Source organism: Podarcis melisellensis (genome assembly GCF_964234715.1).
Source record: "Podarcis melisellensis genome assembly, chromosome: 8".
NCBI classification, from domain to species: domain Eukaryota; kingdom Metazoa; phylum Chordata; class Lepidosauria; order Squamata; family Lacertidae; genus Podarcis; species Podarcis melisellensis.
In genome coordinates, this window is record NC_138540.1 from 12,004,255 (window position 1) to 12,030,765 (window position 26,511).

The window sequence follows — 26,511 nt, forward strand, 5'->3', positions numbered from 1 at the left end:
AGAAGACACCTGAAGGCAGCCCTGGTTAGGGATGTTTTTAATGTTTGGTGTTTTATTCTGTTTTTAATATTCTGTTGGGAGCCTCACAGAGTGGCTGGGGAACCCAGCCAAATGGGTGGGGTAATAATAATAATAATAATAATCATCATCATCATCATCATCACCATCATCATCATCCCCAAAAGCCAAACCACAGGGGATGGCAACCACCCTTGGACTTCTAGAGGTGGCTGCTTGACTAAGTGGGGCTTTTGGTTGGTAGCGACAAAGCTCTCTTTGTGGAAACCCAGCAAAACCTTTGGAAGTGCAGAACAAGCCCTGTTACAGCTGCCACGAAATGCCCATTCCGCCTTTGTAAGGAACCAATCTTTTAGTGTGGCAGCAGCCTCACTTTGGAACTCCCTGACTATTGACATTAGGCAAGCGCCTTTGCTATGCTTTTAGGGTCGGCTAAAAACAATTTTGCTTAGGCAAACACACTGTAGAATGTTGGCATGTGTTTTAATATTTTTCTTAGCTTGTCGATGATTTCAATTCTACTTTTAAATCCTTGTCTTTAACTGATAATTTCATAGTATTTATTCTTTTTTTGTTAACCACTTTGAGGACTTTAAAAAAATTTTTTTTTACTAAAAAGCGGCACATTATTTTTTGGGTGAAATAAAATAAATAAGTAGGTTTCCCTCCCCACACCTGCCCTCTCCCCACAAACACAAGGCCCGACCAGCTCTGTCAGCGATTGAAATGCATGGATTTCTTGTTTTATTTTACAGCCTGTATATCTTAAAAAGCATTTTACAAATAGAGTCTTCTTACAATAGCGATAAATAGATTTCTCATTTTAGTCTTTTTTTTTTTATACATATGTCACTGGAAACACCAACACAACCTCGGAGCTTAAAAATTAAGAGAGAGAGAGAGAGAGAGAGAGAGAGAGAGAGAGAGAGAGAGAGAGAGAGAGAGAAGGAAATCTTAGTTCCTGAACATTAATTCATGGATTTTTGTGCATCTTTAAAAAATAAAGTAACAAAAACAGAGGACGGCAGGATGGGAGGGAGGGACACACACACACACACACACACACACACACGTGACACAGATGGGCCCAGACGTTCACAGGATTTATCTAGTCACAAGAAGGCGGGTTGAAATTAAGTACTTTGGGATCCGGGCACATGTTCTTCTCTGGTCCTGCACATTGGCAGATTCAGGAGAAGAGAGCCAGGAAAGGGGGTTGCAAGGGAACAATGCATCCCCACTCCCCCACCCCGAAAAACTGTACAGCATGGATGCAGACTGGCCGTAGTTTGGAGGGAACAATAAACTCCCGTTAGGGAATATGGCGATGCAACCCCTATCCCGTATCCCGACTTTCCCCCCTTTCTTTAGGGCAATCTCTGTCTGGCTCTATCTGGTTTTTCTTGATGAAGAGACCACACGCAGCATGCAAAGAGGAGGGTGTTAATGTGGAACGGGCTGCTGCTCCCCCACCAAAAAGAGAGATAAATGGGACAGAAGCAGTTCACTGGCTGTTCTTCTAAGTGCCTTGGACGTCAGCTGTCCCACGGCAACAAAAAATAAATAAAGAGTCAATTGTCAATTATTCTTTGGGATAAACTTCGAGAAAAAACAAGAGAGAAAGAGAGAGAGTCACGCGTTGCCTGGGAGGACGAGGGTACCCCCAAACCCTGCCAATCCACCCTGTCTTCGGGGTTCGTATATTTGGGAACCCTTCTGCACAGTTACCCGGACGCCGCCTCCAATTCTGCCCTGGCTCCCGTTATTGCCAGATGTGCCACTAGGAAAGAAAGGATTTCGGACTGTGTGGATGAGCACAGCAGCAAGGCTATGCTGTAGACAAAGGGGGGGGGCGGGATTCACAGTGCCACTTCTGATAGCAGCTGATGGCAGGATATATACACAGGAACAGGGAGCATGGCTGTTATACAAACGGAGAAAGGAGTGGTTGATCTGTCCCAGCCTCTAGCGAACCACAAAACGGCTTAAGACTCCACAGCCGCAGCGCTTCTGGGACACGGTCTCCGGTTCCGCTCCCCCGGTGTGCAGAAATGCTGGAGAATCTTCCCAAGGTTTCGTTTTTCTCTCCAAGCTCCCGATCCGGAGCTCTCCCCTCTCTTAGGTGCCCTCGAAGCACCCAGACTGCTGAGCTCTTGGTTCGTTTACTACGCTGGTTTCCCTCTCCCAAGGTAGTCTGATGGCGATGCGAGAGCCGCAGAGCCACCCCGTGGCCCCTTGCTTCTAGAGACAAGCGAAACAGACATCTCCGCTGCAGAAAAGGGCCGGGGAGATCTGGATGTGGTTGGGTGATTGTCCATGTTTTGATTCAAAGGGCGCCATGTCCTCATCTTGGCTTCACAGTTGGGCCTGGCAGGCATCACGGCTGGCTGTGAGACGTCGTCCACGGAGAGCCAGAGCTAATAATGGGGTGAGATGGGGGGTGTCGAGCACAGCTCATGGAAGGGACGGGGATTAGGCAGGGACCTCGAGAGCCTCTTCTCAAGGCCTGGCCAGTCCCAGCATACCTTGCTGCCCTGCCAAAAGAGACCGGAAGGAGAGATGGGGGAGGCAGCTGCTTGCTTAAGATGGCGGCTTGGGCAGGTCAGCTTTGCTGGCCGGACAGTAGTCTTGTGCCGTGACGAAGATGGGGGCCTTCCGCAATTCCCTCAGCTTGTGCTTCTTCGCCGTGTGCTGTAGGGGAAGGGCGGATGAGGAAGAGGAGGAAGTCAGTTTGGGAAAGATGGGAAATGCAGTACAGTCATACCTCGGGTTACAGCCGCTTCAGGTTGCCATTTTTTGGATTGCGGATACACCGAAACCTGGAAGTACCGGAACCGGGTTACTTCCGGGTTTCGGCAGTCGTGCATGCACATAAGTGCTAAATCGCACTTTGCGCATACGCAGAAGCGCCAAACCGCAACCTGCGTGTGCTCAGACACGGGTTGCGAATGCTGCGGGTTGCGGATGTGCACCCCACACAGATCATGTTCGCAACCCAAGCGTCCACTGTACTTGTCCTCCTAAAGGCATCCTCACCCTTTCATGATGGGGAACGGGACTGGAAGATTGGGGGTTAATCGTGGAGAAGGGAGCGGAGGGGTGGAGACCACAAGGAATAGGGGAATAGAATCCCTGGGCTGTAGAACTGGAAGAGGCTCCAAGGACATCTAGTCTGACCCCCCCCCCCCGCCATGCAGTGATCACAGCTAAAAATCCCTGGCAGGTGGCCGTCCAACCTCTGCTTAAAAACCAATGAGCTATTTAGAGTTATTTTGGGGGGTGGGGTGGGGGGAGGAAACATGAAGGAGGAAAAGGGTTAAGTTCAAGAACATGCCTTACGTGCACGTGGTCATCACAAGAGGGTGGCACAAAGGAAGGGGCTGGGTGTTTATGGGGTGCCCCTGGGGAGGAGCAGGGTTCTTTGGGGCAGGAAATGCCAGCCCCACCAAGGCAAGAAGTGGAAGGGAGGAAGCAGCCCTCCTTCCCATTTGACGACTTGGAGCAATAGAGGTGTTGCTCGGAGAGGGGCTGGGAAGACTTGCCCAAAGCCTGCTGGCTTGCTCACCGCACTGGGAGCCAGGGTGAACCCCGAGACGCGAAAGAGGGTCTGACCTTGTGGGGAGAGGCATCCACGGAGGCTGGGCAGGGAGGGCTAGCAGCTCTGCGGGGGACACACAGAAAGGAAGAGAACATTAAGGCCACGTGCAAGGGGAGTCGAGGGAAACCACAGAACGGATCAGCTCGTGCAAGGGGGAAACCTCAGTGGCAGAGCCCCACGACCTCCTCCCAGACTGCCCTAATCCTCGTGCCTTCTGCCCAATGACACACTTTTCCATGGGTACAAGTGGCTATATTAATTCTTGCTTAAGAACATATGAACTGTCCTGCTGGATCAGGCCAATGGTCCATTTGGTCCGGTATCCTGTTGCCACAGTGGCCAAATACCCCTAAGAAGCTAGAAATCTAGACAGACTGCCTCTGAACCCGGAGGTTCCATAAGGACATAAAAAAGCCCGGCTGCTGTATCAGGCTAATAGTCCAACTAGTCCAGAATCCTGTTCCTACAGTGGTTGAACAGTTGCCCGTTATGCAATACCAGCAAGCGGGATTCAGGTGCAAGAGCAACACTCTCCCCTCCTGTGGTTTTCAGCAACCAGGATCCAGAAGCACTGCTGCCGCCGAGAGCGGGGGCAGATCCATTGTGGCTGGTAGCCATCGATAGCTCTTGAATTTGTCTGACCCTGTTTTAAAGCTATTCAGGTTGGTGGCCAGCACTGCATGCAGTGGGAGGGAGTTCCGTAGTTTAACTTTGTGTTGGTTGATTGTATGTGTCAGCCGCCGCTTTCATCTGCAAGATCAGCCCCTGTCCCACAGACACCAGAAGGGTGTCCTTTTCCTAATGCACCCACAGGAAAATAATCCACATCCCCACCTTGTGCCACTGCCTCCTATTCGCCTCCTCCCATATCCCAGCTTCAGACACTCGCAGGCCTCTGCCCTGCAACTGGAAGACTGGGTTTGTGGAACACACACTCACCAGGTGGGGAGGTTGCCGCTCGGACTGTTCCAGCTGGATTTTTATTTCTGGACAAGAGGGGTCCGTAGATTTCCTGGGGTCTGGCTGCGGAGAGCGAGAAGGGCCTGGAAAGATGGAGAATGGGACAGGGGAGGAAATAACAACTTAAGTATAGCCTTTACCAGGGAGAGACTAAATGGGGACCCACCATGCTCTCACAGTGGCCAACTGGATTCCCCTACGGCAGTGATTTTTAACCAGTGTGCCATGTTGCTTGCCTTGAATGATGGTCAGGGATAACATGGGCAGCACTGGCCTCTGTCCCTCTTTCCTTCCCTCCCTCCTCGGGTGCCCTCTTGCATCTCTGCCTCCCAAAGGCTTGCACGGCTGCTTGTTGCAGCAGCCCCGGCTTCAAGCTCCGCAGGCAAATGGTCCCTCTGGGGGTGGCCAGGGGTTGAAGCAATGATTCTTCAGCATCAACTTCGTTGGACTGGTCATGTTGTATGGATGCCTGATTATCGTCTTCCAAAGCAACTGCTCTATTCCAAACTTAAAAATGGAAAGCGTAACGCTGGTGGTCAACAAAAGAGGTTTAAAGATTCTCCCAAGAAGAATCTTTTAAAAATGTAGGATAAACACCGACAACTGGGAAACACTGGCCTGTGAGCGCTTCAATTGGAGAACAGCCTTTACCAAAGGTGTCATGGGCTTTGAAAACCAGTGGCGTAGCTTGGGGGGTGCAGGGGGGGGGCGTGCTCGCACTCGCAGCTCTCTGCCCCTACTAAAATCCACGGGTTAGGGGGCGCAAATTACTTGCCTTGCCTCGGGTGCTGACAACCCACGCTATGCCACTGTTGAAAACGCTTGAACTCAGGATGAAAGGGAGAAACGTGCTAAGAGGAAGGCACAGTTGGCAACCCCCACCTGGAAACCCATGTCCCCACTGTGGAAGGATGTGTGGATCCAGAACTGGCCTCCAAAGTCACTTACGCACTCACTGTTAAAACCGTGTTTAAGGAAGACAATCTTACTCGGCTACGAGGGATGCCAAAGAGAGAGAAGAGCTGGCTGGCAGAGCTGAGGTGGCTCAGAGACCTGGGGTGGCTGCAGCTGTTGCCTGGAGGACTCCCAGGAGAGGGGAAAGGAGAGGAGGCCTAGGGAACACTCCACAAGGGAAGGTGTTTGAAAAAAGGGCAAGAGGCTGGCAGCTCGGGAGGCAAGGTGTGACCTAACTGGCTCCTGAGCCCCACTGGGGTGCCACAGATAGGATGTAGTTGGTCAAGGGAGCTGTGGACTAAAAAAGGTTGAAGACTTCTACCCTACCACAGAGGACCCGAGTGCAAGAGCAACTCTCTCCTCCTGCGGTTTCCAGCTATGGGTATTCAGAAGCATCTCTGCCTTAAAGTGTTACAGCAGACCAAAACCAGCAAGGTCAGTTGACATTGATCCTCCAGGATAAGATATGGTGACCAGATGTCCCCGTTTCCCGGGAACAGTCCCCGGATTTACAAATCTGTCCCCGGACAAAATCTGTCCCCGGATTTCATTTAATGTCCCCGGATTTATATTTTAAGTGTTGCAGATTTATTAGTAGGGAATGAATGTTGTGTGATTGGTTCGATGGCGCAAGACACATCATATGGGGACTTCCAGCAAGGCAAAATGGCGGGCGCCACGGCAGCGGGCAGCTCCTGAAGCCAGCCAGAGCCAACTGCGCTACCAGGCTGGCTCCGGGTTGCTGAGACTGCCGCTGCCAAGGAGGAACCGGGGACATCTGGTGTGTCAACTGGGGGAACCGCTGACCCCCCCGCAACCCAAATCGAGCTGGTAGCGAGAGTGCCTGGCTATCTGCCCAGCGATGCTCCAGAGCCAGTAAAACCCCTGGAACTGATGCAGAGAGAAGGAGGAGAGGAGGAGAAGGAGAAGAAAGAGAGAAAGAGGAAGGAGGAAAAAGAGGGGAGCCCTGACATTGCCGCACTGCTGCCGCTGAGAAGGAGAGGCAGGAGAGCACTGGGACACATGGCTGAGCCCAGGCCCAACCAGAGCCTACTCCATGGCAGCTAGAGCTTCAAGAGAACAGGCTGAGGCCCAGAGGAAGGCCATGAGACAGAGGAGACCACAGAAGAGAAGATAATACTTTTTTTAAAAAAATGTGTTTCTTAAAAATATTTTTTTCCTCTTTTCAAAAGAAAAAAGTGTCCCTGGATTCTTTGAAAAAACATCTGGCAACCTTAGAATAAGAGGCAAAGAGGAGAGCAAGAGGCAGGCAAAAGATGCTTTGATTCTTGAGCAGAACATCTCCCCCCATCCCTGGGAAAGGAAGCGCAATGACGCAGGCCAATGAGCTCCGTGCCTTAGGGGAGAGGAAGAACAGATGGGAAGAAGGGAGAGGCAAGCACAGCAGCATCAGGACCTGTGAACATCTGGTGGTAACGTATAACACACAGAGGGACCTGTAGGCTTCATTTTCGTTAGCCTTGATTAATTAAACCCGGATGGGAGCAGTGGAGAAATTCGGTCTGGTTTGCATTTTAAGAACGGGCCTACCTAATTCAGCAATGCGTGAAAGGAAAACACAGCTATTCTCTGGGTTTTGCTCTTCTCCAAATTCAGCTCTCCAGCCAGACGATGTGTACAAGGAGCCAGTTTAATGAAGGACCTGGGAGACCAGGGTTCAAATTGCCCACACAGCCATGAAGCTCACTCAGTGGCCTTGGAGGCCAGCCATTGCCTCTCAGCCTAACCTACACCACAGGGTCGTTGTAGGGATTAAATAAAGAGTGACTGGCAGAATCCGAGACCAGGGAGAAGAGTTGGTGGAAGAAGATTGGAGGAAATTTAAAATTTATTTACAGAAACATTGTGAAATTTTTGAATGTTAATGACATTGAAATGAACTGAAGGGGTTCTAGCAACGAGGTAAAAAATAAGATTGGATTGATAATAGATAAATTAATTGGATATGAATTTGCTGAACTAATTTTCAAAAGGGATACAAAAAAGGGAGATGTGAGGAAGTCAGGAAAATAAGTGAATCAAAGATGAGAAATGAAAAAGAGGGATTTTTGTGTGTTTTTTTAATGTGCTTTTTCCTTTCTTTTTTGTTTTCCTTTTTTCTTTTTTTCCTAAGTTAAACTTTTGTATTTTTTTGTATTTTATAACTTTATATTTTTGTGTATGTGTTTTTTCCTTTTTCCGTTTGTTGTTATTCTTAAAACTCAATAAAATATCATTTAAAATAAATAAATAAATAAAGAGCTCCTTTATCGGAGGGGGGGAGGAGGGAAAGGTGAGACATGAATGCAAAGAATAAATCAAGATATATTGGGGGAAATGGGCATCAATATACAGACATTAATGAATGTATCATATGGAAGTTCATTCAAATAAGTCCTACTCGGTGCAGACACCTTGAAATTAATGAATCAAAGTCAGCCACGTCCATCACTTTCAGTGGGTCTCCTTTGAGTGGAACTAGCATCGAACGTAAATTTCATTTATTTGTTTTATTTATTGCACTTATATCCCACCTTGGAGGAAAAGCTCAGTTAATCCGCACGGTAATCCTGTGAGGTAGGCTAGGCTGATAGGAAGGGTTGGGTCAAAAATTTAGCTTGCCAAAAATGTGTATATTAGGGGATATGAGCACTAAGGACTTCCGGGGAGGCAACAGGGCTGATTAGTCGTCTCTGTCGAGACTCTGTCGACAGAGATAATTAAGTGGTGATTAACGCTGATTGACACATGCAAAATGGGGGTTGGATGGCCCACCTCGCAGGGGTGTTGCAGTGGACAAGGCAAGGACTGCACAGGGCAGAACGGAGAGGGGTGTTAAAGTGGAATCCGGTACCTGGTGAGCTGCCCCCGCTGGTGTTGCTGAGGCTGTCATCCAGCCAGGTACTGTAGATAAAGGAGTCCCGCTTGTGGGGGGTGCCTGATGAGGACTGACTCTCCTGGGGGGGTGGACACAAAAAGGAAGACAGTGTTGGTGGGTGGGGGAGAAGGGGTCGGGTAGCTAATGTCGGCCTTTTCCTTGGCATGTGAGAGAGAGGGAAGCATTGCCAAACTGATCATTTTATCACCTGTAATCGATGGCATTTACAGTGGTACCTCGCAAGACGAATGCCTTGTAAGACGAAAAACTCGCAAGACGAAAGAGTTTTTCGTTTTTTGAGTTGCTTCGCAAGACGAATTTCCCTATAGGCTTGCTTCGCAAGACGAAAACATCTTGCAAGTTTGTTTCCTTTTTTGAGGTTTTTGAAGACTTTGGTGATTTTTGAAGCTATTCCAAAACTTCTTTTGCAAAACTTCTTTTGGTAAGTTAAACTTTTAAAACTTTTTTTGGGTTTTTTGGATTTTGGGTTGGAATCCGTGCTTCGCAAGATGAAAAATTCGCAAGACGAAAAAACTTGCAGAACGAATTAATTTCGTCTTGCGAGGTACCACTGTATTCTGCAAACATCCTTGACGTAACAGAACTCTCACTACTTGTGTGTTCTCCAGTCCATTTCCCTGCGATCTCAGTTCTTACTTTTTTATTCATTTATTACGAACGTTTAAAACAATTACCCATCGCAAAGTGTTGTCTTCCAGGACCAATGTATGAACAGATGTTAAGCCTTGTCTGCGGTTATCCACATGGCAGCAAAACAGACTTGAAAAATGTTATTAATTTCCCATCCACAGGGTATACCTCAGTCTAGAGTGTTAAGATAATTTCTTCGTAGTGGCTGCTTTGACTGGAGACAGAAGGGAAATTACTGCACTGTTCTTAATAAACAATATACCGTATTGGTCCAAATATAAGCCGCACTCGCAAATAAGCCGCACCTTTAGAATTCAAGGGTGGGGGGAGACAATACCCGAATACAAGCCTCTCCCTTAAAATTGGGTTACAGGCTGAAAATCGCTGCAGTTGGTAGAATTGTAACTCCGAGCCAATTTAAGCCTTTGATCTCGCAAGCCCGCAAAAGTTACCCTACAATCGCTAAAATCGCTGTTCAGGTGCTACAATTCTTCAGGTACTCACACCCGTAAATGGCAAATGAACGGTCTCAAGCTCGCAAATCGCCAATAAAACAATTTTTTTGGTTCCGTTTCACCGCTTGTCTGTTTCAGCAGCGATATCGTAAAAGCCCATTTTCGTAAGGTCGCGGATTTAAGTCGCCCTTTTAACTTTTCACGGTTGGAATTTGGAAAAAAAAGGTGCGGCTTGTATTCTGGCAGATACAGTAAATCAAGTGCTTACTGACAACCTTACAAACACACAGAACTTAAAACCAAACAACTCTGCATTTATGCATTATGCAACGGTGTGCATCTGGTGCTGGGAGCCCAGAAGTGAAACCTGGAGCTGGGGAGTCCCCCGGAGAGTCCTAGTGGCTTGCGAGGAGACCCACCCCAGAATCTGAAGAGGACATCCTCTTCGGGCTCCAAGGAGGGTCTCCTCATGAGCCGGAGGGGCAGCGGGGCTTTGTTGAGCCTTAACAGTTGGGAGCGCCATCGCAGCTTCCCTGCATGTGCCGAGCTCTGGCCTGTCGAGACCCTCTTACCATGCCAGTGTCTTCATCGTGGCACCCTTCCTGCTCTTCTGCCACGCTGCCGAAGCTGCTAGCACTGGAGGAGGAACGTGAGAAATCGCGCAGGGCGTCTGGTTTGGGGGCTACAGGATCTGGTCTGCAAGGAGAGAGAGAAAGAAGGCCCATCGAGAACTAAGACAGTGATCTGTCATGATCTGCCAAGGCAATCTGTTTCAGGAGTTGACTGTGCATAATTCCCCCTCCCCCCAGTGGTACCACTGCACTACTATGAGGTTGTGGCGCTCATCTGGCTATCAGGCTGAGGGAGCCGGTGTTTGTCCACAGACAGCTTTCTGGGTCATGTGGCCAGCAGGACTAGACCGCTTGTGGCGCAACGGGACACCGTGACGGAAACCAGAGAGCACGGAAACGCCATTTACCTTCCTGCCACAGTGGTACCTATTTACCGTATTTCTCGCTCTATAAGATGCACCAGACCATAAGACGCACCTAGATCCCGCTGGCTGTCCTGGCTTATGGGATAGCCGTGCGCAGCCTCTCCCAGGCAAGGGGAGCCTTCATCCCCTGCTGGGGAGAGACTGCATGTGGCTAAGGCTCCCCCAAGAGCTGCACTCCCTTTAAAGAGTGCATGGAGTGTGTGTGTGGCTCTTAGGGAAAAGCCCCCAAGAGCCACACACACGCTCCACACGGCTCTTTAAATGGAGCACTGAGCAGAGCCTCCCACCTGCACTCGCTCCATAAGACACACACTCGCTCCCCTTTACTTTTTAGGAGGGGAAAAGTGCATCTTATAGAGTGAAAAATATGGTATCTCCTTGCACTAGTGTGCTTTTGAACTGCTAGGTTGGCAGGAGCTGGGATAGAGCAATGGGAGCTCACCCTGTCACGGGGATTCGAACCGCCGACCTTCCGATCAGCAAGTCCAAGAGGCTCCGTGGTTTAGACCACAGCGCCACCTGCGTCCCACTGCATGAAGAACCGAAGAACAGCAGGAGAGCCTTCTGTCTGGGTCAGGCCAATGGCCCACCTAGTCTAGCATCCTGTTCTCTCAGTGGCCAACCAGATGCCCTGACTGGAAGCCCCCACTAAGACCCAAGCACAGGAGAAACGCTCCTCTCCTTTCGTCCCCAACCAGCCAACTTTATGCCAATAGACATTTGCCAACCTGTTCTTGGTGGTGGGCATCTCTGGAGAGCTCTGATTGGATGAGTTCTCAGACTTGGGTTCCTGAGATACATGGCCGCTGTCCGGAGTCTTCTGGGTCCCAGTGGGGCTTTCCCTGTGGGGCACATACAGCTGGCTTTGCTGGTCAAGTCAAAAGAATTTGGGAGTGGGGAGGAGGGAGGAGGGCTTGGTTGCCACGATCATGTGATGCTGGGGGGTGGGGCGCTGATGGGAGCATGGCTGGAGTTAGCAGTAGGCAAACAGTCACTGTCAATTTTGGGCCCCCTCCTCGATTTCTCTTTTTTTTTTCACTCTTAAACTCAGTTCTCCACATTTGGGAATTTTTATTATTTCGAAAAGTTGTGGGGTTTTAAAAAATACAAAATATTTAAATACAGCTACATCATTAAAAAGCACTGTAGCAAACTACAGCAGTAAATCGCAAAACTGTGCAATTAAAAAAAAGTATTAAAAAGGTTTTTAAAAGGCATAATTTAAATATTGCGGAAGGATGTACAGTGGAACCTCGGTTTTCAGGAGTCTTGGAAGCTGAACATTTCGGAAGCTGGAAAACCCAGAAATAATTGCTTCCATTTTCGAACGCGCCTCGGAAGTCGAACATCTATTGAATTTGCAGACATCCCTTTGTGCCTCGGTTTTCAAACGTTTCGGAACTCGGAACAGTCTTCTGGAATGGATTACGTTCGAAAACCGAGGTTCCACGGTATTCTTAATTGCCTGTATACAATAGGAAAGCTTTCACCGGGCATTTAAAAGTTGGCACAGCAGTTAGTGTGAATTTCTCCTGAAATACACACATTTGTACACAATTGTGCCCAATATACACATTTTTGCAAAGGGACGTCTCCTAAGGCAATGGTATGCAGAATATATATGTACACATTACGTGGCTGGAGAACTGCCCTGCGAAATGTGGAGAATTGCGGATTTCATACATTTGCAGGGACTTGGAGGGTCATCTAGTCCCACCCCCTTCAATGCAGGAATCTCAACTAAATTTTAAAAGTAGGTTTTGTGTTGCGGTTCTCGTATTGCTTTGGAAAATGCAACCTGGATGAACTTTAGGACAAAAAAATAAATCTCAAGGTTTAGATCAGTGTTTCCCAACCGGTGTTCCGCGGCACACTGGTGTGCCGTGAGACCTTGCCTGGTGTGCCGTGGGAAGAGCGAGAGAAGGCGCCTGCACGGAAAGAGGAGCGAGCAGTGCGCCTGCACGCCGCGGCGCCCGAGATCGCTTCTCCCCACCGCCCCTTGCTTCAAAAGAGGTCCGGGGACAGCGGGAAGCGCTGCCCCCGGACCTCTTTTGAAGCAAGGCTTTGCGGGGAGAAGCGATCTCCCCGCAGCCCCTTGCTTCAAAAGAGGTCCGGGGGCAGCGGGAAGCGCAGCACTTCTTCCCCGCTGCCCCGGACCTCTTTTGAAGCAAGGGGCTGCGGGGAGATCGCTTCTCCCGGTGCTCCGAAGCGGGGCGGGGGGGCGGGAACACCTGCCCCAGCCGCCCCGCTTCGGAACGCTGCTCCGAAGCGGGGCGGGGCGGGGGGGCGGGAACCTCGCACCCCGCCGCCGGGCATCGGAACGATGCCCCGATGCCGGGCGGTGGGGCGGGAACCTCGCACCCCGCCGCCCGGCATCGGAACGATGCCCCGATGCCGGGCGGTGGGGCGGGAACCTCGCACCCCGCCGCCCGGCATCGGAACGATGCCCCGATGCCGGGCGGTGGGGCGGGAACCTCGCACCCCGCCGCCCGGCATCGGAACGATGCCCCGATGCCGGGCGGTGGGGCGGGAACCTCGCACCCCGCCGCCCGGCATCGGAACGATGCCCCGATGCCGGGCGGTGGGGCGGGAACCTCTCCCCCCGCCGCCGGGCATCGGAACGATGCCCCGATGCCGGGCGGTGGGGCGGGAACCTCACACCCTGCCGCCCGGCATCGGAACGATGCCCCGATGCCGGGCGGTGGGGCGGGAACCTCGCACCCTGCCGCCGGGCATCGGAACGAGGTCCTGGACCTCTTCTGAAGGCAGGCGGGGGCAAAAGTCTTTGCTCCCCCCGCCTGCCTTCCCGGGACAGCGGAGACTTCTCCGCTGCCCCGGGCGATCTTAAAATGCTGGCGGGCGGGAGCGAAGCGTTCGCTGCCGACCCCCAGCATTTTAAAATCGCCCCGGGACAGCAGGGGCTTTTAAAATGCTGGCGGTCGGCAGCAAAGCCCTCCTGTCCCCGGAGCTTGCGGGGCGGGAGGTGGGAAGAAGGGCTTTTCTTCCCACCGCCAGCCTTCAGAACAGCCTTCTGAAGGCTGGCAGTGGGAAGAAAAGCCCTTGTCCCCGTCCCCCCCAGCCTTCAGAAGAGGTCGGGGGACAGACTGTCCCCGGACCTGGTCTGAAGGCGGTTTCCCTAGGAACGCATTAATTGATTTTCAATGCATTCCTATGGGAAACCGTGCATTGCAAGACGAAAAACTCGCAAGACGAAGAGACTTGCGGAACGAATTAATTTCGTCTTGCGAGGCACCACTGTACTTTTTATATAGTCAATATAGGCACAGAGTTAATTTTTTTAACATTTTCTAATGGTAGTGTGCCTCGAGATTTTTTTCATGTAAGAAGTGTGCCTTTGCCCAAAAAAGGTTGGGAAACACTGGTTTAGATTGAAAAACAGTTAAGAAAATGACAAGACGAGAAGAACCTGTTAGTAAAATAGAAGCAGCTGCAAAACTGCCCACCTCCATCCCTTCCACCTCACTTGCCCCCCCCCTGCACCCCACCTTTTCTCCTGCACCTCCTGGATGTTCTCAATCCCGATGGCGCTGCTCCGCCGGGAGCTGAAGGGCCCCGATTTCTTCCGTGTCGGGCTCTTTCCAGGGACTATCAGGGACTGGAAGAGAGGCAAGCCCATCAGGCAGAGAGAAAGAGAAAGTTGGCAATGCGCTCGTAAAAGGAGGGAAGCAGGGCGCTGGCAGAGAAGGGTGCAAAAAGGGCAAGCGACTGGGACCGGGTTGGCCACCACAAAATGGCTGCCGTGGAAACGAAGGTATGGTAGGAGCTTGTGGGCAGGAGGGTGCCACCATCACAGGCCTTTGCAGGTGTTTCTACGCTAGAGTCATAGGTAGGGATAACTACCACCATGTTTTCCAGCAGGGATCCCAAAACGGTATTCTCCCAGAACTACCGTTCCCATGGCTCCCTGGCGTGGGAGCCACGGGAACTACAGTGGTACCTTGGTTCTCAAACGCCTTGGTTCTCAAACGCCGAAAACCTGGAAGTAAGTGTTCCGGTTTCTGAACATTTTTCGGAAGCTGAATGTCTGACTGTTCCCGGGGCGCCTGCACCAATCAGAAGCTGCGCTTTGGTTTTCAAACATATCGGAAGTCAAACGGACTTCCGGAATGGATTAAGTTTGGCGCTTTTGTTCTTGCTATTTATTTTGCATTTTTGTTTCTGAGCCTTTTTCGGTTCGTTTGTTTTTGTGATTGTGTAGAACCCAGTTCAGCTACTGATCGATTGATTGTGTGACTGTGGAAATGGATAAAAGCCCCCCATTCAAACAATAAGTATCATCAGTGCAGGTAAAAAATAATAATAATATTTTTTTTTAAATCATCTACAATACTGTCTTATTTATTTTATAGTACAGTACAGTGGTACCTCGGATTAAGAACTTAATTTGTTCTGGAGGTCCGTTCTTAACCTGAAACTGTTCTTAACCTGAGGTACAACTTTAGCTAATGGGGCCTCCTGCTGCTGCTGCACTGCCACCGTGCGATTTATGTTCTCATCCTGAATCAAAGTTCTTAACCTGAAGTACTATTTCTTACTATTTCTGGGTTAGCAGAGTCTGTAACCTGAAGCGTCTGTAACCCGAGGTACCACTGTACATTGATTATTGCTTTCATTTTATGGATCAATGGTCTCGTTAGATAGTAAAATTCATGTTGCTTTAGGGATTGTTTTTAAAAGTCTGGAGTGGATTAATCCATTTTGCCTTACTTTTTATGGGAAAGCGTGCCTTGGTTTTGGAACGCTTTGGTTTTGGAACGGACTTCCGGAACGGATGAAGTTTGAGAACCAAGGTACCACTGTAGTTTTAGCCTGTTTAAGGCTGCAATGTAGATGGCTGTCTCTGTCTGCTTCAGCCAGTCCGGGGCCAATGAAGGTTAGTCCCTGCAACCCAACATCCTTGAGTAAAGGCATATGGGTAAAGCTTGGCGCAGAATATACAGAGAAGGATCTGCAAAGGCAGCTACAAATCTTATAGCACCCTCCGTGACACTTTTGAGCTGGGGAAACAGGGAGTCATGCAAGACGGATCCGGACTTCACTTTGACGGTGTGCAGCAGAGTGCCTCCTTTTATAACGGGGGACTCCCTAGTTGCGGGAAAGAGGAAGGGTGAGGGTCAGGCAGGATGTGTCTCGAGTGAATGGAAAAGCATGGCAAGGTGTGCTCTGTGGGGCTGGCATCCTCCTCACGCCACCATCAGCTAACACAATCCTTTTATTCAGTTATTTACCATATTTTTCGCTCTATAAGACGCACCAGACCACAAGATGCACCTAGTTTTTGGAGGAGGAAAACAAGAAAAGAAATATTCTGAATCTCAGAAGCCAGAACAGCAAGAGGGATCGCTGCGCAGTGAAAGCAGTGATCCCTCTTGCTGTTCTGGCTTCTGGGATAGCTGCGCAGCCTGCATTCGCTCCATAAGACGCACACACATTTCCCCTTACTTTTTAGGAGGGAAAAAGTGAGTCGTATAGAGCAAAAAATACGGTATTTTTAACAAGAAAAACTTGGGAGACTGGGTTCCTACAGAGAAGGCGGGGAGAACCTTTGGTCCACCCTGATGTTGCTGAACTACAGCTCCCATCATTGCTATAGAAGGTAGGCAATCACTATGGGAACTGTAGTTCAGCAACAAATAATAATAATAATAATAATAATAATAATAATAATAATAATAATAATAATAATATAACACTCTGAGCGGCTTACAGCACATAAAAAATGGCAAAACATTAAAAATTTCCTGATACAGGGTTGCCTTCAGATGTCTTCTAAAAGTCTGATAGCTGTTTATTTCCTTGACATCTGGTGGGAGGGCGTTCCACAGGGCGGGCGCCACTACCGAGAAGGCCCTGCCGAGAAGGTTCCCCTTATCTGATTCAAAAGGAGGGCGGGATAATTATGGCAACAACAACAACAATAACAATACAACCTTAGTACTGTCATCCTGTTTTGAGAAATCGTTGTTAATTGCTCTCCCCCCCCCCAAAAAAAAAGCTGATTGAAACATAAGTAAAATTATTAGGACCGAATGAAAGGCTACCCAGTAGTGAGCAAGCTTTCGGTTTCACCAAAATACTTTTGCAGGAGGGAGCGAGAATTATTAACCTCCTGCACCCCAGCCCCCCACTGGAGGTCTAGAGGGATGATGGGGAGTACCAGGGGTGGGGTGTGCCCCTCCAGCATGCAGGAGGGGGGTAGGGGGCAGCCACAGGGCAAGAGGCAGTGAGAGAGACACCGAGAGAGAGAGAGAGAAAAACTAGCCACCTCTTCTATGGTTCCTATGCCTATGGCGCTGCCTCGTCGTCCGTACCTAGTTGGCGTTTTTCCAGGGACAAGCAATGACTGTGGTAAGCGGGCAGAGAGAGCGCAGAAAAAAAAAGGACAGGGAGAGGAAAGGGAGGGGGAACAAAGGAATGAGAGAGAAAGAGAAAGAAAGAAAGAGAGAGGTCATGCAAAACAAAATGGTGCCAGGTCATCATAACAATGGGCTAAAGCTCAAAGGTAGGCCGGGGCCCATAGCTGTCAACTTTCCCCTTTTTTAAAAGGGAAATTCCCTTATTCCAAATAGGATTCCTCGCAAGGAAAGGGAAAAGTTGACAGCTATGCCAGGGTCCCGGGTGGAGGGGGTGGGCATGGAATCGGCCATGGCGCAGGTAGAAAGCAGGGAGCAAAATGCTGCAATTTGGGGGGAACCTCGTGTTGGGTCACAGCAGGTCAGTTTGGGGTATGAATAGCAATTTTGGGGGGGGTGTTGGCTGGATTTTGCCCGCGGTCTGCAATGGGGAGCAGCTGTGGGTATTGTCTGGAATAGGGCAGCAGGGACCCCTTTTCTCCGCCCCATACGCCAGGCTCCTCATCCTGATCTGTGCCCAGCCACCCTTCTGCCTGACCCCAGCACCCTTGTTCGCGGTGCCTCCGTGGGACTCCAGTCCGCTGCTAAGCTGGGCTACCTACCCGCCCCAACCGCTAGGAAAAAATGGCCGGGAATCTCAGGCCACCCAGAGGCTGCTGAACTACCGGTACCATATTTTTCGCTCTATAGGACGCACCGGACCATAGGAGGGGAAGAACAGGGGAAAAAAATTCTCCCCCTCTCTGCTCAGCGCCCCTTCAGCAAAGCGACAGGAGAAACGGAGCCCCATCCATTTCTCCTCCCGCTTAGCTGAAGGGGCGCTGCACAGAGAGGGAAAACTGTGCAGCGCCTCTCCAGGGAAGCGAAGCCTGGAGAGCAAGAGGGATCAGTGTGCACCGGCCCCTCTCGCTCTCCAGGCTTCAGGCGGCTAGCTGCAAGCCTTCGGAGCGCAGCGGGAACTCCTGCTGCGCTCCCAAGGCTTGCGGATAGCTGCCTGAAGCCCCCGGAGCGCCGCAGGAACTCCTGCAGTGCTCCGGGGGCTTCAGGTGGCTTCAGCGATAGCAACGCGAAGACTCCGAAGCGCAGACGGAGAGCTCCCCTCGCACTCCGGAGGCTTCGCGTTGCTTTCGCTGAAGCCCCCTGAAGCCCCCGGAGCCTGCACTCGCTCCATAATACACACACACATTTCCCCTTAATTTTTGAAGGGGGAAAAGTGCGTCTTATAGAGTGAAAAATACGGTTCATCTCGCATCAGCCCCTGCCACCAGCTGGGGAGTCAAAGCTCAGCTGAAAAGCCAGAGATTCTCCATCTCTACATGAGAGGAAGGCAGAGCTGTGATGGAAATTGGTCTGGGCAGTGAAGGCAAGTAACAGTCTAGTCGACGGACGGGGAAAATTTGGCCCTCCAGGTTGGACTCCCAACTCCCATGAGCTCCAAACAACATGGCCCCTGGCCAGAGGTCATAAATCATAAGATTGTAGAGTTGAGGAGTTTAAAGACTCTCTCAAGGCAAATCTAAAAAACATGTAGTATAAACACTGACAACTGGGAAAACACTGGCCTGCGAGCGCTCCAATGGAAGAACAGCCTTTACCAAAGGTGTCATGGGCTTTGAAGATGCTCGAACTCAGGACGCAAAGGTGAAACGTGCTAAGAGGAAGGCACGCTTGGCAAACCCTCACCGTGATCAACTCACGCCTGGAAACCTAGGTCCCCACTGTGGAAGGACGTGTGGATCCAGAACTGGCCTCCACTGTCACTTATGGACTCACTGTTAAAACTGTGTTTATGGAAGACAATCTTACCCAGCTATGAGGGATCGCCAAAGAAGAATAAGAATAAGAGTCCAGGTAAAGGTAAGGGGACCCCTGACCATTAGGTCCAGTCATGACCGACTCTGGGGTTGTGGCGCTCATCTTGCTTTACTGGCCGAGGGAGCCGGCGTACAGCTTCCGGGTCATGTGGCCAGCAGGACTAAGCCGCTTCTGCCGAAGCAGAGCTGTGCACGGAAGTGCCGTTTACCTTCCCACCGGAGCGGTACCTATTTATCTATTTGCACTTTGACGTGCTTCCGAACTGCTAGGTTGGCAGGAGCAGCGACCGAGCAACAGGAGCTCACTCCCTAGTGGGGATTCGAACCGCTGACCTTCTGATCGGCAAGCCCAAGAGGCTCAGTGGTTTAGACCACGGTGCCAACTGCATCCAACCCTGCTGCAATATGACGGGAGTGGGGCACCCAGAGCCACTGTAAGACCCACACTTTACTAGCAGAAGAGGAGCCACCGCAAGGGATGGTGGGAGTTGGAGCTCTGCAACATCTGGAGGGTCAAAACACTCCCCCCACTTGCTCCTAACCAGGGCACTGTAGGATGAAAGTGCCAAGCGTCTTACCCCTGTACCCACCTCCTATGCTGCTAGGGCAGGAAAGTGGCGGTGACCACATTGATCCAGGCCCACCCCACACCCCCGCAGCTTGCCGTCCTTGCAGCCCAGACGGGAGGTGGAATAATTGGACTTTTGCACCCTTTCAGAGGTACACGCACCTGAGTTAGCGATTGCAAGTACATGAAAGGGAGGCGGGGGCCGCGTGTGCCTAAGGTTATCTCGTGCCGATCGGCTCAGAGCAACGGAACGTGCAAGCCTTAGGTCCCTGGAACTAAAATAAGAACCGAACAGGCCGCCCCCGCCTGCTCATTTTTATTTTATTTTTGGTGGTGGTGGGGGGGCACATGGAAATACCATGGTCTTGCTTGGAGACTCCCAGCTGTTTTAATTTCTTAACTTTGCCCCAGCTCTGGAGTGCGGGTGCCACCTACTGGCCACTCGCAAGCACCGCACCCAAAGTGTGCCTGCTCTTGGCCATGACTTTGCCGCCAGCCACAATGAGAACTGGCTGCTTGGGAGGGCCAAATGGATTGATGGAAATCTCACTGCAAGGGTGGCTTGGAGGAAAAGCACATTTAATCTGCCCCTTCCCCTTCCTTCTTAATGGCTGCTCTTTGCGTAGGAAACTGCCTTGTACTAAGCCAGGCTTTTGGGGTCCACCTCGCTCAGTACTGTCTGCTCTGACTGGCAGCAGGTTTCTAGGGTTTGAGATTCCCAGCCCTACCTGAAGATGCTTGCAGGGGATTGAACCTGGGGGCCTTCTGCACACAAAGCAGGTAGCTCAGTTGGCAGAGCAAAAGGCTCTTAATCTGGGGGTCATGGGTTCGAGTCCCACGGTGGGTTCGAGTCCCATGGTCCTTTCCAACTCTACATTCTATGATTCTATGACTCCGGGATAGCATTACTACTGAGCCAAGGCCATTACAGAAGTCCATAATGGTCAAATAAGGGTGTAAAGGGTAAAGGGACCCCTGACAGTTAGGTCCAGTCATGGACGACTCTGGGGTTGCGGTGCTCATCTCGCTTTATTGGCCGAGGGAGCCGGCGTACAGCTTCCGGGTCATGTGGCCAGCATGACTAAGCCGCTTCTGGCGAACCAGAGCAGCACACAGAAACGCCGTTTACCTTCCCGCTGGAGCGGTACCTATTTATCTACTTGCACTTTGATGTGCTTTCGAACTGCTAGGTTGGCAGGAGCAGGGACCGAGCAACGGGAGCTCACCCCGTCGCGGGGATTCGAACCGCCGACCTTCTGATGGGCAAGTCCTAGGCTCTGTGGTTTAACCCACAGCGCCACCCGCGTCCCCAAATAAGGGTGTACACATGTGAAATTGACTGGACCACATCATAGGCAACTCCTCCCTGTCCTCCCGCTTCAAGAATGAAATTGACTGGACCGGATAACCAGGAGCTCCTGGTCCAGTCAATTTCACTTCCGGGAGGGGAAGGGTGGGGAGAAAACCCTGTTTGCAATCTGGTCCAGTCAATTTCACTCCCCAAAGTGGTGATGCATTGCTGAATGAGCAAGGAGCTGGCCGATTATTAATGAACTCGTTTCGAGGGAGCTCAGCGCAGGAAGCAAGGGGACGGGAGGGTCAACCTGGGAAATGACTTTTAACTGGGGGGGGCACAGATAAGGAGGGGGAGGAATGAGGCGTTCAGAGCGGCTAGGTCAAGAAGGGGCAGGCGTTACTAGGGAGGAGATGTGGCGGGAGGGGGGAAGGGCGGGGTGGTGAATCAAGGGACTCGGGAGGAAACCAGGGGATTTGGGGAGGGGGACACTCACTATGCCTGCGGCTTTGGCGATGTCGGGGTTGTTGTGGCCGAAACTCCCGCTGTGGCTGGTGGAGACGGTGTTCTGCCTCTTGCCGCTGAGTCCCATGGCATCCATCGACTGGCTGCGGCTGCGGATCACCCGCTGCAAAGGGGGGAAACGGATGTCGTGTCACCGGAGCCCCTCCCTCTTCACCCTCGCAGCCAGGCTCCCGGCCCTACAGACCTTGGGCAATGGGGCAGGGAATTGAGAGGGGTCAGACTGGGGGAGTGGGAGGCCTTTGCCCAGACGCAGATATTCCCGCCCACCCGCCGAAACTTCATAATTCTTTAGCTGCAGTGCTATGATCCTATGATGAAATTCAATGCGACGCAGGTAGGCTGCTTTATAGGGAGAGCCCATGTAGCTCAGCAATTGTCTACACTGACCGGCAGCAACGGATAATAATAATAATAATAATAATCATCATCATCATCTGGCTGGGCTTCCCCCACTCTGGGCGGCTTCCAAAAAAATATTAAAATACTTTGATACATCAAACATTAAAAGCTTCCCTAAACAGGGCTGCCTTCAGATGTCTTCTAAAAGTCTGGTAGTTGTTGTTCTCTTTGACATCTGGTGATAGGGCGTTCCACAGGGAGGGTGCCACTACCGAGAAGGCCCTCTGCCTGGTTCCCTGTAACTTGGCTTCTCGCAGTGAGAGAACCACCAGAAGGCCCTCGGTGCTGGACCTCAGCGTCCGGGCAGAATGATGGGGGTGGGGACGCTCCTTCAGGTATACTGGGCCGAGGCCGTTTAAGGCTTTAAAGGTCAACACCAACACTTTGAATTGTGCTCGGAAATGTACTGGGAGCCAATGTAGGCCTTTCAAGACCGGTGTTATGTGGTCTCGGCGGCCGCTCCCAGTCAGGGTTTTTAGATGCAGCCCTACTTGGAGATGCTACCTTTGAGGATTGTTAACCTGGGGCCTTCTGCATGCAAAGCAGGTGTTCTGACACTGAGCTGTGGCCCTTCTCCCCTCCCCCTACAAAAAAGGCGTCAAGTTCCTAGTCCTCATGGTTGTGAACAAAAAAGGCAGCTGTAAAGAGGACGCTGCCTCTTATGGTGCCAACCTCCTTGGATCTACCTAGTTCAGGGTTGTGATGACTCCCCGCCAGAGTTTCAGGTAGGGGACATCCCTGGCTCTAACTAAAGATGCTGTTAAGGATTCAGAGTGGTGAGAAGACTGGTAACAGCTATTGATTTTATTGCAAAGTTGTTGCCATACATCTGTGGCAGGGGAAAGCTTCTACAGCTTATTTAGAAATAATTTCACACCATGAATTTCTCTCGCCCTTTTGTTTGCATTAGCAAGAACGGGCAAAAATATTTCTTGTGCAATATCTAGTATGGCAGGAACCAGCTGATTGGTTGCGTTGAATTACTCAAACCAAATAGCTAGATTAGGAAAACACATGCAGTCAACCATCACTGTACAGTCGTGCCTCGGAAGTCGAGCAGAATCTGTTCCGGAAGGCCGTTCGATTTCTGAAACATTTGACTCCAAAACACGGTTTCTGATTGGCTGCAGGAAGCTCCTGCAGCCAATCGGAAGCCCCATCGGACGTGTGGCTTCTGAAAGAACGTTAAAAAACCGGAACGCTCACTTCTGGTTTTCAATTGTTTGGGAGCCAAAATGTTTGACTCCCAAGGCGTTTGGGAGCCGAGGTACGACTGTATTGGATTTTATCGTGATGCTTCTGATGGGGTAGAAGGTTATAGGGATGTACTTATGGAACCAAGGGGCAGTGGGGCTCCAAAAAAGTTTGGGAACCGCCGACGAAAGCCAGCGACCATGTGCATAAATCCTCGTGCCCCAAACAAGGCATTGGGGGGGATGCCTCTCAACCCTGAGTGACGTCCCCTGCTCCCCACACCTCTCTCGCACAGGTGGGGGTGACGCATCCTGTCTCACAGCTTGGGGCAACATGGTAAAGTGCTGCTCTGTGCGTGCGCCATGCACACACCCCTTGCCGCCTCCGCTGACCTTCATTTAGCTGCGGCTTCCGGCAAGATCTCTCTAGAGGAGAGGCCTCTGTGGCATCTTGCCAGACATAGAAGTTGATGCAGCCGCTTCTTCTCTGGTTTTTTTTGGGGGGGTGGGGCCCAGAGAGCCACCCCTTGGATTCCACCACCTGAGGCATCTACCTCAGGGACGGCCCCTGCTCACACGCACCCACCTTGAAGGACTCGAAGAAGCCCCCACTGCTCCCGCTGCCGTTCTCCATCTTGTCCTCATCTCCCCCAAGGCCCATCATGGACTGGCTGTTGAGGTGTAGCTCCTCGTAGAGGGTCTCCAACAGAGCTGTTCGCGTGCGCTCCTGCAGCCAGGAGGGAACCGGGGTGGGGTTTAGGGCTGGTCGGTGAGAGGGACGGGGAAAGCTTGGAAGAGAGGTGGGCGGGGAGGTCTAGACTAGCCCAATACCCCCCGCCACCCGGAAGTTAGCAAGAAGCAGTCGAACCCCTGTCAGCTGAGTAGCTCCTCACCTCCAGTTTGGCAAACTTCTCTGCCTTGTAGCAGGCGTACTCGGCGTTGATCAGCTTCGTCAGGAGGAATTCTTGGAAGTCGGGGCCCTGAGCAAGGAAAACGGGAAGATGGGAAACGGAACGCAGCTCCCGCCATTCCTGACTGAACCCATAGATCAGGGGTCAGCAAACTTTTTCAGCGGAGGGCCAGTCCACCATCCCTCAGACCTTGTAGGGGGCCGGACTATATTTTGAAGGAAAAAAATGAACGAATTCCTATGCCCCACTAATAATAATAATAATAATAATAATAATAATAATAATAATAATACTTTATTATTTATAATATTCATAATATTATTTATATTATGAAAAAAAATGTGTATTGGCAATAAGTAATATGAATTTGAAATATGGAATAGACGGGAAGTTGGGTCATTAGTGTTAAGACCAATAGATGTTTTATTGTTTGCCAAGAAAATTATGTGTCTATGGTTATTTTTGTAATTTGTGTGTAATTTGGTATTTGTGTTTTTGTGTGTGGTTTTTTTCTTGTTGTATAAATAAATATTTAAAAAAATTAAAATAATTTTATGTAAGCAATTGTCCATCCAGACTTAGCACACAAAAAAAAGCTTCCCTAAAGAGGGCTGCCAGAGATGCATTTTAAATAAAAGGACACATTCTACTCATATAAAAACATGCTGATTCCCAGAACATCCACGGGCCGGATTGAGAAGGTGATTGGGCTGGATCCAGCCCCCGGGCCTTAGTTTGCCTATCCATGCCATAGACCTTCTGCAAAGGCAAAGGAAGTACTTCTGCAACCAAGCCATAGCCCTTTCCCTGACGACAGGTAAAGGCAAATGATGACCCACTGCTGCTGATGATGGTGATGATTTATTAAATGTGTATGCCACCCTACACCTGCAGGTCTCAGGGCGGTTACAACATAAAATCACAATATAAAAACATAAAATACATAATAAAAACAAAAATAGGGCTTTCCCCTCCCTCTTTTCTCTCTGTGTACCCCATAAACCTGCACTGGAAATTCTCCAGTGCTCCAGAGCAGGGCAGAATCTTGTTCCATGAAGAATAAAACTCATTTGAATCCCACCCAGAGCCAACCTAAATTAATCCCCTAGATAGAAAATACCAAAGTGGAAAACACTGTGCGGAAAAACACTCTGGCCTGATTCAGACATAACACCTCTCTCTCTCTCTCTCTGCCTAGGTTTTAAGTTGCAAGCATGGCAGATGCTAGTAATAGACTATATGGAGATGGCAGAATCCGAGACCTGGGAGAAGAGTCGGTGGAAGAGGATTGGAAGAAGTTTAAAGACTACTTGCAGAAACACTGCAAAATTTATGAATGTTAAAGTGATGTTGGATATAAGAATAATATGGCATTAGTGACAAAGTTAGAAAGAGTTTGCAAAAATGATTTAAAAAAGTGTGCAAGACCAGAGTTGTATTATGTCAAATCTAAACAATATGATATAAGAGATTAAGTTATAAGGGATAGGTAAGAACGAATTTAAAAGAGAAGAAAGACTGGAGACATATTAGGTTGAACTATGTAATTAATAATGAGATTTGAAAGGAGGTAAGGATTTGCTGAATTTGACTGGGTAAATGGGAACACAAAAAAGGGAGGTGTGAGGAAGTCAAGAAACAGGGTTAAATAAGGATAAAGTTAAAAATTGGATTTTCTCTTTTTTCTTATGTATTTCTATGTTTGTTTGTTTTTCTCTGTTGTATGTATGTATGTGTTTGTTTTTTGTTTTTTGTAAAACTTTAATAAGTATCTTATAAAAAAAAAATTAAGTTGCAAGCAACTCCTGTTAACCCTGGATAAAATTAACCTGGGTCATTTTGCATGTGGTAATTAAATTACAATCTCAGACTGAAGAGGGTATTGTCATGAATGCACCACGCTCAGTACATTAGCCATGGCTGCATAGGATTCCTCTTCCAAGGCTTGATTGGCCAGTGGTGGTGGTAGTGGGAGGTCTGGAGACCCAGTTGCCTCATTCAGAGGCAGTGGCAGCTGATGCTCACAGAGGGTACAGGGAGGTACCCCCAATTTTCTTCACTTTCCTTGACACCGGGGGAGCCTAGAGGTGAAGGAGGAAGGAGCCTTGAAGCCCAGCTGGTCGGCTGTAGGAAAACTCACCTTTCGGAAAACGGCCGGGTTGGGCAACGGAGGTCCGAAGAAAGGCACGTCGTCCCGGGCAGTGACAGAGACCTGGAGAGAAAGAGGTGGGTGGGAGAGAGATGAAACCGGGAAGTTCCAGAAGGTGCCTAGAAGTTATCCAGAGATGGAAAGAAGACAAAGTCCCTACCCGAGAAGAATGGCAGATGAACCTGATGGATTGTGCTAAAATGGCTAAAATGACCGGAAGAGTCAGAAATCAGGAATACCAAAATTTTAACAAGGAATGAGGAACATTTATGGCTTATCTTAAAGACTGTTATAAACAGCTAAAATGGGTAGTAGGATTGGAAGGTCCCCCTTTATCGCTCCATCTCCCTCTGAAGTTTGGGTGGTGGCGGCCTGAGACAGAGCCTTCTCTAAGCCAGCACCCCCTAAGTTGTGCAACTCCCACCCCAGAGAGGTCCGCCGGACACCTTCACTGTACAACACACCCTTTTCCCCTGGCCTCTGACAGCCCTGGGTGTTGATAGGGCCCACCCTTTTTCTGCGACTGTAGCCTGCTTTAACTGTTTTCAGTTTTTAATTGCTGTCAATTACCGTATTTTTCGCTCTGTAAGACGCACTTTTCCCCTCCTAAAAAGTCAGGGGAAATGTGTGTGCATCTTATGGAGTGAATGCAAGCTGCGTGGCTATCCCAGAAGACAGAACAGCGAGAGGGAGCGCTGCGCAGTGTTCCCTCTCGTTGTTCTAGCTTCTGGCTTAGCCGCGCGAAGCCTCCGCAGGGCAGTGGGGAGGCTTCA

The 26,511-nt window shown here is 50.1% G+C and overlaps 1 protein-coding gene across 2 annotated transcripts in view; it reads right to left on the reverse strand.

The window, feature by feature from the left end:
• Positions 1-1,903: 1,903 nt before the first annotated feature.
• The window catches only part of RAP1GAP (RAP1 GTPase activating protein), a 96,119-nt gene continuing 71,511 nt past the window's right edge, over positions 1,904-26,511 (reverse strand). Inside the window, exons 8-19 of one of the 2 annotated variants that reach the window (XM_081923139.1) lie at positions 25,730-25,801; positions 23,572-23,658; positions 23,265-23,405; positions 21,058-21,189; positions 16,798-16,875; positions 14,018-14,127; positions 11,240-11,353; positions 10,087-10,210; positions 8,385-8,487; positions 4,556-4,659; positions 3,631-3,679; positions 1,904-2,709 (exon numbers count right to left, since the gene is read on the reverse strand). In XM_081923139.1, coding sequence (XP_081779265.1) covers positions 3,671-3,679; positions 4,556-4,659; positions 8,385-8,487; positions 10,087-10,210; positions 11,240-11,353; positions 14,018-14,127; positions 16,798-16,875; positions 21,058-21,189; positions 23,265-23,405; positions 23,572-23,658; positions 25,730-25,801 — 1,074 coding nt within the window. In that variant the 3' untranslated portion in view covers positions 1,904-2,709; positions 3,631-3,670. The remainder of the gene's footprint in view (positions 2,710-3,630; positions 3,680-4,555; positions 4,660-8,384; positions 8,488-10,086; positions 10,211-11,239; positions 11,354-14,017; positions 14,128-16,797; positions 16,876-21,057; positions 21,190-23,264; positions 23,406-23,571; positions 23,659-25,729; positions 25,802-26,511) is intronic. The other variant, XM_081923140.1, reaches the window with a different exon arrangement.